Source organism: Canis lupus, chromosome 4, assembly GCF_011100685.1.
Source record: "Canis lupus familiaris isolate Mischka breed German Shepherd chromosome 4, alternate assembly UU_Cfam_GSD_1.0, whole genome shotgun sequence".
Classification (NCBI taxonomy): Eukaryota; Metazoa; Chordata; class Mammalia; order Carnivora; family Canidae; genus Canis; species Canis lupus.
In genome coordinates, this window is record NC_049225.1 from 75,720,871 (window position 1) to 75,734,958 (window position 14,088).

The following is a 14,088-nucleotide window of genomic DNA, read 5'->3' on the forward strand; positions in this document are numbered from 1 at the left end:
TAAGTTTAGACTGAACTATATAGTCAATTGTTTTTGGACTCATTTCATATTGCCTGTGTAGACCTGGCCCTAGAATGGAAGCACCAAGATAGTCTATGGGAAAATTTAGTTCATGCCCTCTATACAAAACTGAATTCCAGCCCTTGTGGGCACCTGCCCTTCCCTTAACAACCTCCTTTAGAAGACCAAGAACAAATGACCACACCATGTAGCGAGGAATAGCTAAGAACGGGATGTGGCCTACCAAGGTTATGTCCACACACGCCAGTTTCTCAGTGTATTGGGCACAACTTCTGGGAAATTTGACTCTGTCCTAACATGCCCCCTGAATTATCCTATTTGATTCCAGATCCTCAACTGAAGCAGTCAGAAGCTGAGCAAGACAATCCTAGAGACTTACTTGTTCATGTCCTACAATCTATCTAAAGTTAAAGTAGATGTCACTCTAGTTTCAAGTAAGATGTGGCATTCACTAAATCCACCAAGGAGAAGTTACATCCACATCCAATTATCACCATAGCTGCTGCCCAGGCAGCTAGAACCTGACAAGGACAGGATGAGGCAGTTGAATACACTGAAGTCCCAAATGAGAAACCATATATATGTGCCCCAAATCCAGACCTGGCACTACTTGTTTGCATCACTGAAAAATTTTATCAGTTGAATTGCAAATAAATGTAGACATAGCCCCGGTGTATGAAAGGGCTCAAGGAAAGAGTTAGCATGATGCATCATCAGTCATTGGCTAGTCTGACCCCTTTGTACAGGTAATGAAAGAGAAGCCCAAAACACTGTGTCAGGGACTAAGATGCAGGTCCTGAACCCTGGTCCAGCAATCTATACTCTGTATCAAGGCGTTTTAAATGACACCCATCCACATGATCCCCATAAGGTTAAAAACTCCAGAAAGACCATGTCCCTCAAAACCTTCTAGTTGGCTCTGTATCTCACTTAGGGTGGAACCCAAAGTCCTCAGCACAGCTTCCAGGTGCACAGGATCTGCCCTCTACCCACCCGCTGCTTCTCTGAGGGTGGCTACTAACACACTGCCCCTCACACGCTGTGCTTGAGCCACACAGGCCTCTTCGTTCTTCCAGGGGAACTCAGCACTCTCTCTCTCAACAGGCAATGCAAGGTCTTTGTGTTTGCTGCTCTGTCTAGAATGTTCTCTCCTAAATATCTACATAATTTCTTTCACTTCCCTCAGGTCTCTACACAACTGCAACATTATTAGAGACCTTCCCTGGCCCCTGTTCCTTAAAGTAACAGTCCTCCTACCACCCCCTCCTGTCACGTTCTGTCTCCCTACCCTGCTTTCTGATATAGCCCCAGAAATAGTGTATTTATTTGTTTGTCATCAATTCCTCCCCAACTACCCTGAAAGTTCAGTTGATTTCAGGGAGGTTCTTTAGTGCACTGCTGAATCCTCAGCACTTTGAACAATGCCTGGCACACAGTAGGTGCTTAAGAATATTTGATGACTGAATGAATATGAAGTTGATAGCTCCAAAGCTCCAGCAGCTGGATCATTCTCATTGACTCTCATGTCAATTTTCTTTGAGTGTGTCAGTGAAGTGAGAGGAAACAAGCACTCTGTATGCTGTTAGCAAGAATTTAGACTAGTAGACCTTGATATTTGACAATATTTAATGCACTTTCAAAGGCACTAAAAAAAGACACCAACATACATTTGGACCCAGATATCTCATGACTAGAAATGTTCCCTGTCAGATGTACTCGCAAATATTCATCAAGACGTATAAGATGCCTGTGATAGCATTTTGCATAACAGCAAAAACTGTAAAAAACTGAAGTTATCCATCAATAGGAGACTGATTAAAGGGATCTTTGTGCAGCCATATGGCCAAAATCCATGGAACTATCATTTAAAAATGTGCTGAATCTTTGAGTGCTCGTATGGCAATTTTTTTTTACTTGATATACAATTTTAAAAAGCTGAGACGAAGAGTGGCATTCATTATATATTCCTTTTGTACAATTTTTTATAAGATATACAAATGCATATGTGCTGGCAGAAGGCACAAAATATTTTTAGACCGAATCATAGGAAATTGTTAATAGTGGTTACGTTAGGGAAAGGAGACTAGGGTGGGAAGGAAAACTTTCGCTTTTCATTTTGTACGTTTTTGTACTGTTTAAATTTTCCAGCCAAGAACAGTCTCATTCTCGTACAATTTTTAAGTGTCAACAGAGGTTGCTTGAGTGATGAGATTATAGGCCTTTTTTTTTTTTCCAAGGTTCTTACACTTCTTTGTCCTTAAGAAAGCCCACAGCTGATATTTACCATTTTAAAAGTAAAATAAAAGCACAGGACTTGACTGGACTTGCTTACCATCTCAGACCACCCAGGATTGAACAGATAAATATATTACCTGGTATAATTTCTTTTAAAACATCACAGAACTCTTCACAAACTGATTATTTGTTGTGAATGAGGCTTGCGATAAATTTAATTTGAAGAAGCAGAGTTGTTATCTAAAAATCAGAAGGAGACAAGGCACTTCCTGTTTCAGTGGGACTCTACCAAAGTGCTTTCACAAGCTTTCTCTCATTTAATTTTCACAACAAGCCTGTGAGGTGGGTTGATCTTGACCTACTCTCCTTACTTCAAAGCTGAGAAAAACAAGAAACTGACAAAGTACCACAGGTGCAAGAGAGAAAAGCAGAACCAGGGAAGAAGCAGCTGGATCGCCTGCAGTGTTGTCACCTTACAGACTGAATCCTCACCTTCAAAGGTTCTGTTCCAAGTCTGCTGGATAATTTTCCCTCCATCCTTCTTGCTGTAACCAGCTCTGAGTACTTCATGTAAAGCCAGAACATAGAGGAGGATGGCATCGTGGAATCCTTCAACAAACATGTTAACCTGGAAAGGAAACCCCAGTTGGGTGAGCCCAAACACCAACGTCTCAACATTCATGAGTCATGTAGGCAAATCAAAACAGCTAACAAGTTAGACTTGAGGTCCACAAGCAGTGGCAGAGATGAGCAGAAGAGTAGCTAACAAGAATCACGCCATGGTTTTCCTGGCCCTGGCTTAGAAGGAAAACCATACCTCAGCTGGGGACTTTGGAAAGCAGACAAGATATTACAGAAGTCGAGGAAATTGTACCTGTTGGTGAGGCTAAGTATTCCAGGTGCATCTGCCTTTGGCCTCTACACAGGTGCCCTCCTCCTTCCTCACATCTGTTCTCTACCTCAAGCCAACTGAAGCCCAACCTCTCCCTTGAGGTCTTCACCATCTTCAACAGTCCCCACGATCTCTCCATGCTCTGAATGTGACACTGACTGAAAGAACAGTGCAGGTCCATTCATTCATTTTCAGACACCATTGAACACCTACTCTAGGATTCAAAAGGATTCAAAAAAGAGTAGGCACTGCCATTTTAACCTGCCCAGCATCTGTGTCCTCTCTTCCATCTCAGTTTCTCTTTCCAGCTTGTGTTCATAGTGGTTCCTGAGCATCTGACCCCTCCCTCCCAACTCTGGACCCACCCCTACCCTACTAAGCTCTAACAACAGGAATGGAAATAGGCCTGGACCCGACCGGTTTATCCCAGCAGAGTTCTAGGTCAAATAAGATACCCCTTGTCCTCAAGAAACTTAAGTTGCAAGTACTTTGGGGGAAGTCACTTAATTTCTTTGAGCCTTGTTTCATTCCGTAAGTACCATTTGAAAGTTCTGATATTATATTTAAACCCACTGAACATTCATTGAACACGAAATGAGCAAATACAATCTTGAAACCGAGTAGCTTACAAATTCTGTATAAAGTACAAAAAATAAAACTAAAAACAAGTCTTATTTCAGGAGAAAGTGACAAGAATGGAATGCCATGGAGCAGAATGAATTCAGCATCCCACAGATGACCACTGTGAGTCTTGGGGAGGAGGCATTCTATGCTCTCCCCTAGAAAGAGATCCCATAGGAAGAGAGACACACTGACCTGCATCACCTCATTCAAATACAAGCATTCACAGCAGACACAGCCCAATGTCCAGTACTAGGTGGCCTCATCCGGCCCTTAAGGATGATGAGTTTTCATCACAGAAGCAAATATTTTGGATTTGCCAAAGCCCAGTGCTGAGAGGCCGTTTAGAATAATGGCTAGAACCTGGGCTCACTACTCAGCTTTGCCACTTCCTAGATGTGTTTCTCCGCAACTCTGAGCCTGTTTTCCCTATCTGGAAAATGAGGAAAATAATAGTACTTGTCTCATGAGGTTGCTCTTAGGTTTAAATGAATTACTAGATGTGAAAGATCTCCAACAGTGCCTGACAGAGTCAGTGCTCACAGTTAGGTTTTGTTGTTGTTATTGTGTACCTATAGAGAATTATAAACCGAGGGATCCTGCTTAGCCTTTAATTCCTAATAGCAGTATTCAGAAAATAAGCAATCCACTTATGGTATAACATATTTTGTGGACCCATTTTACATTTCATGGAAACTAAGGCTCCTTGTTCATGCTTTAACATGCCAAGCAGTTCTCTTACTTCCAGAGTGGTCACACCCCTAATTCTGCCAGAGCATGAAGTGTGCACCCCACACTGGTCAATTCCACTGACCATCTAGGAGAGAAGGAGGAAGGGAAGAGTGCTGATTCACAGAAAAGCTCAGAGTTAGCTGCTGGACCCAAAGTCTAATCCTAGCCCTGACACATTACTTAATCTCTCTAATCTTCAATTTCCTCATTGGCTAAATGGGACTTTAGCACCTATTCATCCCACAGAGCTCTTCTGGGAATTAAATGAATTAGTGCATATAAAACAGTTTCTGGGGCCACAAAAACAAATGGTAGACACTGGCTTTTACTCTGAGTCATCAAACTTAAGTTTCAGTCATTATTTTCTTAGGCAAAGAAGAATGGAGTAGAAATAACATCTACTAGTCAAAGATAATTTTCTAGATATGCTAATTCAGATATGCTGATTTAGATATGCTAATTCAATTTTCCAAAGAAATATGAAATTTTCACTTAAGCCGTGAAGTCACCATGGCTTGAAAAGTGTGTGTGCTGATGAGTTAATGCATCTTAGTAAGTGGAATTTAGCTGTAAAGTTTCTCTGACCATGATAAAAATATTTTTTTTCAAAATATCTATCTTCCCTTTGTTAATTGTATAAAACTCAACCTGCTACAAAAGGAAGTCACAGAACCTTGGCATATGGGAGATGGAAGACACCTTTAAAAAGCTCTGGTCTAGGGATCCCTGGGTGGCGCAGCGGTTTAGCGCCTGCCTTTGGCCCGGGGCACGATCCTGGAGACCCGGGATCGAATCCCACATCGGGCTCCCGGTGCATGGAGCCTGCTTCTCCCTCTGCCTATGTCTCTGCCTCTCTCTCTGTGTGACTATCATAAATAAATAAATAAATAAATAAATAAATAAATAAATAAATAAATAAATAAAAAAATAAAAATAAATAAAAAATAAAATAAAAAGCTCTGGTCTAATCTCCTTAGTCTTGGAACCAAAAGAGCATCACTCCCTATCAGTCTTCCTACACTCGCTCACTGAGGGTTGTTCCCTCTCTAGTCCTTGTTCCTGGGGAGCTAGTATGGCCCCTGCTTACACTGTAAAGTACCGGCTACTGGGTATCAGCTGTCCACTTCTCTCCCTCCTCCTCCTCTTGATTCCTTCTCAAAATCCTAACCTAGGGCCATCATGCTGCCATTGGTGACCCAAAGCACAGGACATGTGCCCCAGTACCAACCCCCTTCTGGCCCATCCTCTTTCCTTGATAGGCCCTCTCAATTGCCCCCTGTACACTCCCCAATTATCTGGCTGAGAAACACGAACTTGGATTACCCTTTTCTTCTTTTTAAAGATTTTATTTTTTTATTCATGAGAGACACAGGGAGAGGGAGAAGCAGGCTCCCTGCAGGGAGCCCGATGTGGGACTCAATCCTGGGACTCCAGGATCACGCCCTGGGCTGAAGGCAGACCCTGAGCCACCCAGGCATCCAAATTACTCTTTTTCTAACAAGTTTGACGGGAAAAGAGAACAGATAGCTCTGGACACGTGTCCAGGTCTGAAAACTCATTCTATCTTGATTTGCAAATGGATCGCAAAATTTACCTTCTTTCCTCCCAAAGTAGCTGAGTGTTTCCCTCTCCTGCCAAAATTAGCAGGAGAGCTGTTGACCCGCACTGAGGTTCACTGGCACCCCAGCCTGCTGCGGGGGAGGTTTCATAACACCTACCTCATAGAACTTCAAGCCAGAAGCAAAACCCTAGAGACCATCTTTTCTCAAGGAGAACATTCTCACATCCACACGTGTTTTTTAATGGGAGGAAAGCCCGTTAGCACATTATAGGCACTGAAAATCGCAAGTGTAATTTTTTTTTTAATGAAGGAGAAAATGATCCAGAGTACTCAGTTGCCTTGAAACATTTTTCACTCAACCTCCAGGCTAAAAGGAACAAAGTCATCTGGTATGTCCCCCTGCTTCTGGTCATAACAAAATTTGAACCTCAAAGTCCTGACTGACAGATCATGCTATTGTTACTAATCGAAGAAAATAGGATTCCCCCACCTGAGTATTCTAATATTTAGCATCATTTCTAGCCAAAAAGCTCTTCCTTACTGTCATTAGGCATAGTCTTAATTAAATTCCTTAACACAGCCTTTCCCCTGCTAGATGCTGAACAGTATAGTTCATGAGCCCTGGGAGTTTACAATCCCAACCAAACAGTACCACAGCTCCACAAAAACACACAGATGGACTTTACACAACAAAGTTATGAAGTAGACCATGATGAAGGGCAAGCTTCAAGGTAATAAGTACTTATGCTATGTATCAAGTAAAATGCCTGTCCTTTAAACAAGATGGAAGTCACTCATCATCTTCCACTCATTCTGGGAAGTTTGCCAGAACAAGATAGCATGCTGGCACTAACAGAGGTCTCATCATTTTATCTCCATTCTCTTGATTTTGTCCTCTGTAGTTGGCCAGCAGCAGGTCTTCCAAATGAAAGAGCGCCATTTTGTCGCTGGCCTTCCTCTCTGAGAGCACCTGTCAGACATGTCTATTAGTGTTGTGTTATTTTTTTAATCCTCTATCATGGAGAAAGCTGAATTGAAATCTTGTTATATTTTAACTGATCATAAAGAGTTGCCCTTCATGACAGGACTCCTAACTGTGACAGTGAGTGGAGTCTTTCTCATTTCTCTTTGGAGGGGCAAATTCATAGATGAATTCCTCAGTGCCTGAGTTCCAAACAAGTAAGCAGAGTATGCTGCATGCCTCAGCTGTTCTGTAAAGTGAGAGTGAATAACACAGCAGTAATCTAGCTCCCCAGGTCGTCTGGATATCTGAGAAAGCCTGTAAAGCTCTCAGACAGAGGCCACTGGGAGAGAGCTACCAAAGTTAAATGCAAGGCTCGGCTGTCCTGGGATTTTGCTTGTGGTATTCACATAACTCAAGCATATCACACAGTGATTTTATCTTCCTTACCACAAACCAGTGGTTCCCAATGCAAAAGAAGAAAGCAAAGGATATTGGGCAACATTTCTCAAGAGTCTTTTGAAAAAGACATGACCTTTAACCTCTCACTTAGTTGAAGGGGAGATGAGAGAAATGGAAATTTTTTAAAGATTTATTTATCTATTTTGGAGACAGCAAGAGGGGTAGAGGGAGAGGGAGAGAGAATCTCAAGCAGTCTCCACACTGAGCTCAGAGCCTGACATGGTGCTTGATCTCACAACTCTGAGATCATGACCTGAGCTGAAACCGAGAGTTAGACACTCAGCCAACTGTACCACCCAGGTGCCCCAAGAAATGGAAATTTTGGTGGTGAAAAGGTGAGAAAAGAACTGGGTCTAGGACGTGCCCCTTCCCCTTCATAGCAGGAACAATGACAGCTTGTCTAATTCATAAATGAAACTTATCCTGACCTACTGGGTCCCTGTGGTGGTGAATGGGGGAAAGAAATGGCCTGGGCATGCTACATGGATAGAACAAAGGTTAAAGAATATTATACATTTGATGAACACTTTATAAGTGATCTCCACGCAATAAAAACAGAGATTTTGTTTTAATTCAACTTTCTGTTCAATCATAAAGTTAAATAATCTATAATTTAGAGTAACAGCAAGAATTTCCATAAACCAAGTGACATCACAACCTCTTCAACACCAAAAAGAGGGAGTTCTCATTCTTACTGGCAGACACTCCAATGCCTGCCTCTTCTCTACTGGGCCTGCCTTCATGGAATTCACACTTGGTCACTTGCTTATTTTAGCCTTGAGGAAAGTTAAGTTGAAAATCTAAATCCTTATCCTAGTTGAACTCTGAGGAAATGCAAAGGTCAAGAGGCTTACTAACAACAGTTAGGCAGCACATCAGGGAGAGAGCCAGGGCCCAGCTGTGTGCTGACCGAAGCACTGCCATCATGTCTGGCAGATTTCTTCCTCCCTATACTGAAGTTATGACTTACATGGGGTGGGAGTTTGCCCTAAGTTTCCCAAATGACTGTCTCTGTCCTGGGCTCAGATCCACCCCTGTAGCCATGCCTGCCCCAGGATTAACTCAGATCTTACAGCCTAGAATGTGGCTGCCCTCAGACAGAGGCAGATTTTTTTTCCTCTGTCTCTCTCTAAAACAGAATGGATCATTAAACAAAAGCAGTCCTGGGAAGATCTTTAAGTTATGACCCGTCCCCTACTATAGCAACTGGCTGCCCTTTTAATGATTGCAGCAGCCGTGGAAGCTAAACACAGGCACCACAACACTGGTATATGGCATCCATTTACACGAGCATACCTCAGCAACCCAAGCCACATGGGGCCGCCTGGTAGGGAGCAACAAAGTAGAGGAAGACTCTATGGAATTGGATTCTTCAAATTGGTGGCTGTGGAGCACAAGCAAATGAGAATGACTCAGAAACTCTCCCCTTGCTCATGCAGAGAATTCAGTCATCTGATATGTTTGCCCTCTGAATATGTCACACACACGTCATATCCGGATACTTCTCATCACCCATTACCCTTGAAGGCTTAGTTGAGAAATGCACATACATAATGACCTAATTGTCCCTGGCTTTCAGATGATCAAATGAGTGATGTATGGTCTTGGCCTTGATATCCCACCAGTGCCCAACCAGATAGATGTGCCTCTGCAAGGCTTGGTGACCCAACCCCCACAGACTGCTCTGGATACTCATTGGCCTGTCTTCCCAGGGATCTGTGGTCCTATCAAGCACAATGTTGAAGTGGATAAATGCATAAACCAAAATCCAATGGGAGAAGGGCTGGGCCAGACAGCAGGACCCTGTGTGGCCTGCAGTGTTCATGCCAGGTGGTGAGGCAGACCCAAAACAAGAGGAAGGCTGATGAACAAAGCCAAAGGGAGATGGAGACAGGGAAACACAGAAAGACAATTCTGGCTTCATTATTTCTAAAAGGTCAAAATCAGAAGGGACAGGTAAATTCTAATTTCTCCAACTTGATGAGATCCTTTTAAACATCCTGATAACTTCAGACTACATCCCCTGAGTCATCTGGAGATGTGATGGTAAGTAAAAGATGGGCAAAAATCCAGGCTTTGGGGATTTTTTTCTTGGGTGGACTTTTCATTTATGTCCTGTATCTTTTTTTTATTTATTTAACTTAATTTTTTTATGTTTATGAAACTCCTCCCTCCTCCTTTTTCTTTAAGCAATTTCAAGATGTAGTTAGAACTGAGCTAAGATCCAGAACCCCTACTCCTAGTTCAAGCATTCTTGATTTATTCAATCACTATGAATAGTCAAAAGGTTAATTTTATTAAATTCTTAATTCAGAGTTTCCCAAGATATATTTCACAGAGCAGCAGCAGCATTCCTTAAAATGTTAATGGATGACTCTATAAATAGCAGGATTGTGGTTAACAAGTTTACAGAATGCTAGATTGAACAACGTCAAGCAGTTCTCTTTAGTGCCAGGTAATTATTAGAACATCTAACTTTTCTTGAACATCTCCTACATGCTAGGGGCTACGTAAACAGTTAAGTTCTATTGTACTTAGTCCTTACAAAACTTTCATAGATAGGCACTGTATTATCCCTGAGACAGACTCTAATACTCTTACAGAATGGAGATATCTGAGTCAATGGATGGGGTCAGAATCCCAGAAAATGTTGGATGAACAAGTTCTTAGTAGGAGTCCAAACCAGGACTGCCTAGTTATGACATTTATCCTATTGACACATGTGTTCAGCCAACTAATACTGGAAAACAGCTTTGTGCTCTAGTCTGTGTTTTTAATTGGCTTGATAGCTCTAAAAGTATCTTGAGTATATAGACTCGAAAGAGCAGGTAAGAGTCTATAAAAAAGAAGACTAAGACTCAAATGAACTCTATGCCCTACTCTTTACAAAATATCTTGGATTCTCAGAGCATGCCATGAGGTACCTTTACACATTAGCCCCTGGGCTTGGAATGCCCTCCCCATGGGCCTTGTCTCATCCAAAGCAAACTCCTACTCAACTTTACTGGATATTCTTGGGTTACTCCCTCCAGATCCACTTTCCACCCTTCTTCAACCAGCTCTGTGCTCTGGGAGGCTGACTTATAGGGACAACTCAACTGGGTTCCCTTGTCCCCTAGCTTCTGGTTCGTTCAGCAGATGAGAGGGTAGAAGGAGATAAAGATCAGGATGTCACCTGCACTCCTCCATCAGATGTCACAGGTGGTTCTCCAAAACTGCCACAAGCCTCATGGGTGCTAGTAACCTTTCCCTCCTGTTGCCCCTTCTGGTCTAGGGGTTGTAACAACTTCCCACATTTACAGGTCATGGGGTTCTTTGCCATCTTTCGTTGATCTTCCTTAACTCCACACATAACTCTGTGACCATCCCTTCACTGAGTTCTCTTTCATTTCCTTTCAATGTGTCTTTTATTTCCTTCCAGGATCCTAATGGACACATCAACCTTCTGTGAGCCACTCAAACTTGTTCTTGCTGGATCTTTTGCTGAACCACCTTATTCCTCCTTTCTTCCACAAGTGCACTTAGTGCTAACTCATATCATCTCACACACCAGTCTATCTTGCACTTTTGTGTGCTCTGACATTCCACAAGCTACTTGCACAAACCCTATGGCAGGTATCTTAGTTTCCCTGGATCTAGCCCTGCATCTAACACAACTCACTTGAGTTGACTCCACTGTCACCTGTCATTAACCTACTACTTTGACTGTGCCTCTCTTGATGCCTTCTCCTTCTCTCAGACTTATTACTACTAATGTTCTGTAAACTGAGGAAGAAATCACATAGCTCATTATGACATTATGACTACACTTAAAATGGGGTAAACAGTTTCTGAGTAAGAATTTGAGAGATTCTCCTATGATAAAATGAATATATGTTGATTTTAGCTGCTTAAAGGCCTTTTTCACATACTTCTTTGCTTTTGACTGGATCTAATATAGTTGAGATTGCCATTAAATTGATCCTGCAGCTGCTACTAAGAGAAAGACCTCCAGATTTTAAAACTGATACATGATGCTTATGCTGAAACTAACAATATAATTCTCAGCCAGTGAATGAATTAACTTTTTAAAGAAACTTTTTCCATCAAATTTGCTACACACACACACACACACACACACAGATTATCTACCTTACAAGAAACTTAATTCCCTGAACATTTTGAACACTTTATTGATGAAATTAAGGAATTATTGTAAAATTTCAGGTGTGATAATAGCATCATAGTTCTGTTTTAAAAAGAGAGTTATTTTTAACTCTTTAAAAAGCAGAGTTGTTTGTATCAGATTAACATTTCAAAAACAATTATACTCTCTGAACAAAATTTTTTTTAAAGAATTAATTGAAGAAAAGAGACAGAAAATGTAGGAGATTTGATCCTTGAAAAGAAGGACCATATTTTATGAGAACTAAATGTATATGAATATCCTCTAAGGGTACTCCTTGTCCAGAAGACATGCGGTAGCTAGGACTCAAGCAGAAAGTCACAGCCTTCTTTGCTCCCAATGCACATCTGCATTTTACAGATGATGTAGTTCAGAGTTGATACTGAGGACATAAATGAGGGAGTAAATCCTGGGAAAAAGAGAGCCAGAGAGAAGGGAGCACTCAAATCTGTTCATAAATTCTGCCGTCCTTAGTTGATTCCTAAACTGCACACACACAGGAAAGGCACCAAGGAATCCTGTAGAAAGCAACAGCTGGAAAGTTGAAGAAGCTAAGGAACATCTAAATTGCTGCCTTCTGCACAGAAGAGCATTTGGAGTTTGTAACTTGGGAAATAACCCAGGCTTTCTAGTAAAACCCTATTGGGCCACACCTCTCTGTACCAAGAGACTAAGGATTTGTCCTAAAGCTAAAAGCAAACCAAAAGAGAGTCACCTTAATAAAAAATAAAACCAAGCCTCCAAAAGCTCAAAGTAATCAGTAATTTAACTGCCTGCTGGAACAAAAATTACTCTTCAGAGTAACATAACTGAATACAGTTTTTATAACATATTCACAACATCCACTACAAACTCAAAAATATTAGACATTCAGGGGCAAGAGAAATGATCTATAGTCAAGAATAAAAAGTGACCCTGAAATTATCTAAATGTTGAAATTAGCAGATAAGAACTTTAAAGCAGTTATTACAAATACTTACAAAGGCTTAAAGAAAAAGATGACCACAAAGAATGACCAAATATGGAACCAGCAGAGAAATGAAATCTTTAAAAAAATAAAATCTTTAAAAAAGAGCAAGTGGATATTCTAGAACTGAAAAGTACAATACTGAAAAAATAAATACCCACTGGTTAAGTTTAAAAACAGATTGAATCCACTATTTAAAAGATATATATGAATAGTAAACATCTCAATTTAAAGAACAGAAACAATACAAAATCAATATACATAAACCAACTGTATTTCTATATTCTACCAACAAAAAATTGAAAATGAATTGTTTATTCTGCTTACAGCAGTTCTAGAACACATAAAAGTATCAGCAATAAATTTAATCAAAGATGTAGAACCTCCACACAGAAAACTACAAACATTACTGAGGAAAAATTAAAGACAACTCAAATAAATGGAGAGATAGACCATGTTCATGGATTGAAAGATTCACTACTTTTAAGATGTCAATTTTTCCCCAAATAAGTCTACAGATCAATACAACCCAAATAAAAAAAAGTCCCAGGATCTTTTTTTGTAGCAATTGACGAGCTGCTTCTAAAATTTATATAGAAAAAGTAGGGATGCCTGGGTAGCTCAGTGGTTTAGCACCTGCTTTTATCCCAGGGCATGATCCTGGAGTCCTGAGATTGAGTCCCACATTGGGCTCCCTGTATGGAGCCTGCTTCTCCCTCTGCTTGTGTTTCTGCCTCTCTCTCTCTCTCTCTCTCTGTCTTTCATGAATAAATAAAATCTTAAAAAACAAAAAACAAGTAAAGAACTTAGAAGATGAAAAACTTCCTTTAAAGAGAAAGGCAAATTAGAGGACTTGTATTATCAGATTTCAAAATTGACTATAAAGCCATAGTATTCAAGACAGTATAGAATTGGTATAAATACAGACAAATAGAGTAATGGAACAGAATAAAGAGTTCAGAATTCACACTTACATCATTATCTGAGTTTTGGCCAAGTCACTTAAGCAAGTCACAATGGAAAAAAAACAGAATATAGGAAAAAACTTAAACTTGATTTCTATCTCTCAGCAAAATTCATTTGAGATGGATCACAGATCTCAATATAAGAGCTAAAACTATAAAGCTTTGAAAGAAAGTGGAATATTATAAAATAATTATGCCACCAAAAGTTGTCATTAAAGATGTTAAAAAGTGAAAAACTGAAAGAAAATATTCATTATAAATAAATCTGACTTGTATTCAGACTATTTAAAAATAACTTATTTTTTAAAGATTTTATTTATTTATTTATTTATTTATTCATTTATTCATTTATTTATTCATGAGAGACACAGGGAGAGAGAGGCAGAGACACAGGCAGAGGAAGAAGCAGGCTCCATGCAGGGAGCCTGATGCGGGACTTGATCCTAGAATTCCAGGATCACACCCTGGGCCAATGGCAGGTGCTAAACCACTGAGCCACCCAGGGA

General features: G+C 40.6%; 1 protein-coding gene across 2 annotated transcripts in view; it reads right to left on the reverse strand.

The window, feature by feature from the left end:
- Positions 1-14,088, reverse strand: part of NPR3 (natriuretic peptide receptor 3) — a 68,860-nt gene that overhangs the window by 12,535 nt on the left and 42,237 nt on the right. For both annotated transcript variants that reach the window (XM_038535397.1, XM_038535396.1), the window contains exon 4: positions 2,749-2,884. In XM_038535397.1, the coding sequence (XP_038391325.1) occupies positions 2,749-2,884 (136 nt within the window). The remainder of the gene's footprint in view (positions 1-2,748; positions 2,885-14,088) is intronic.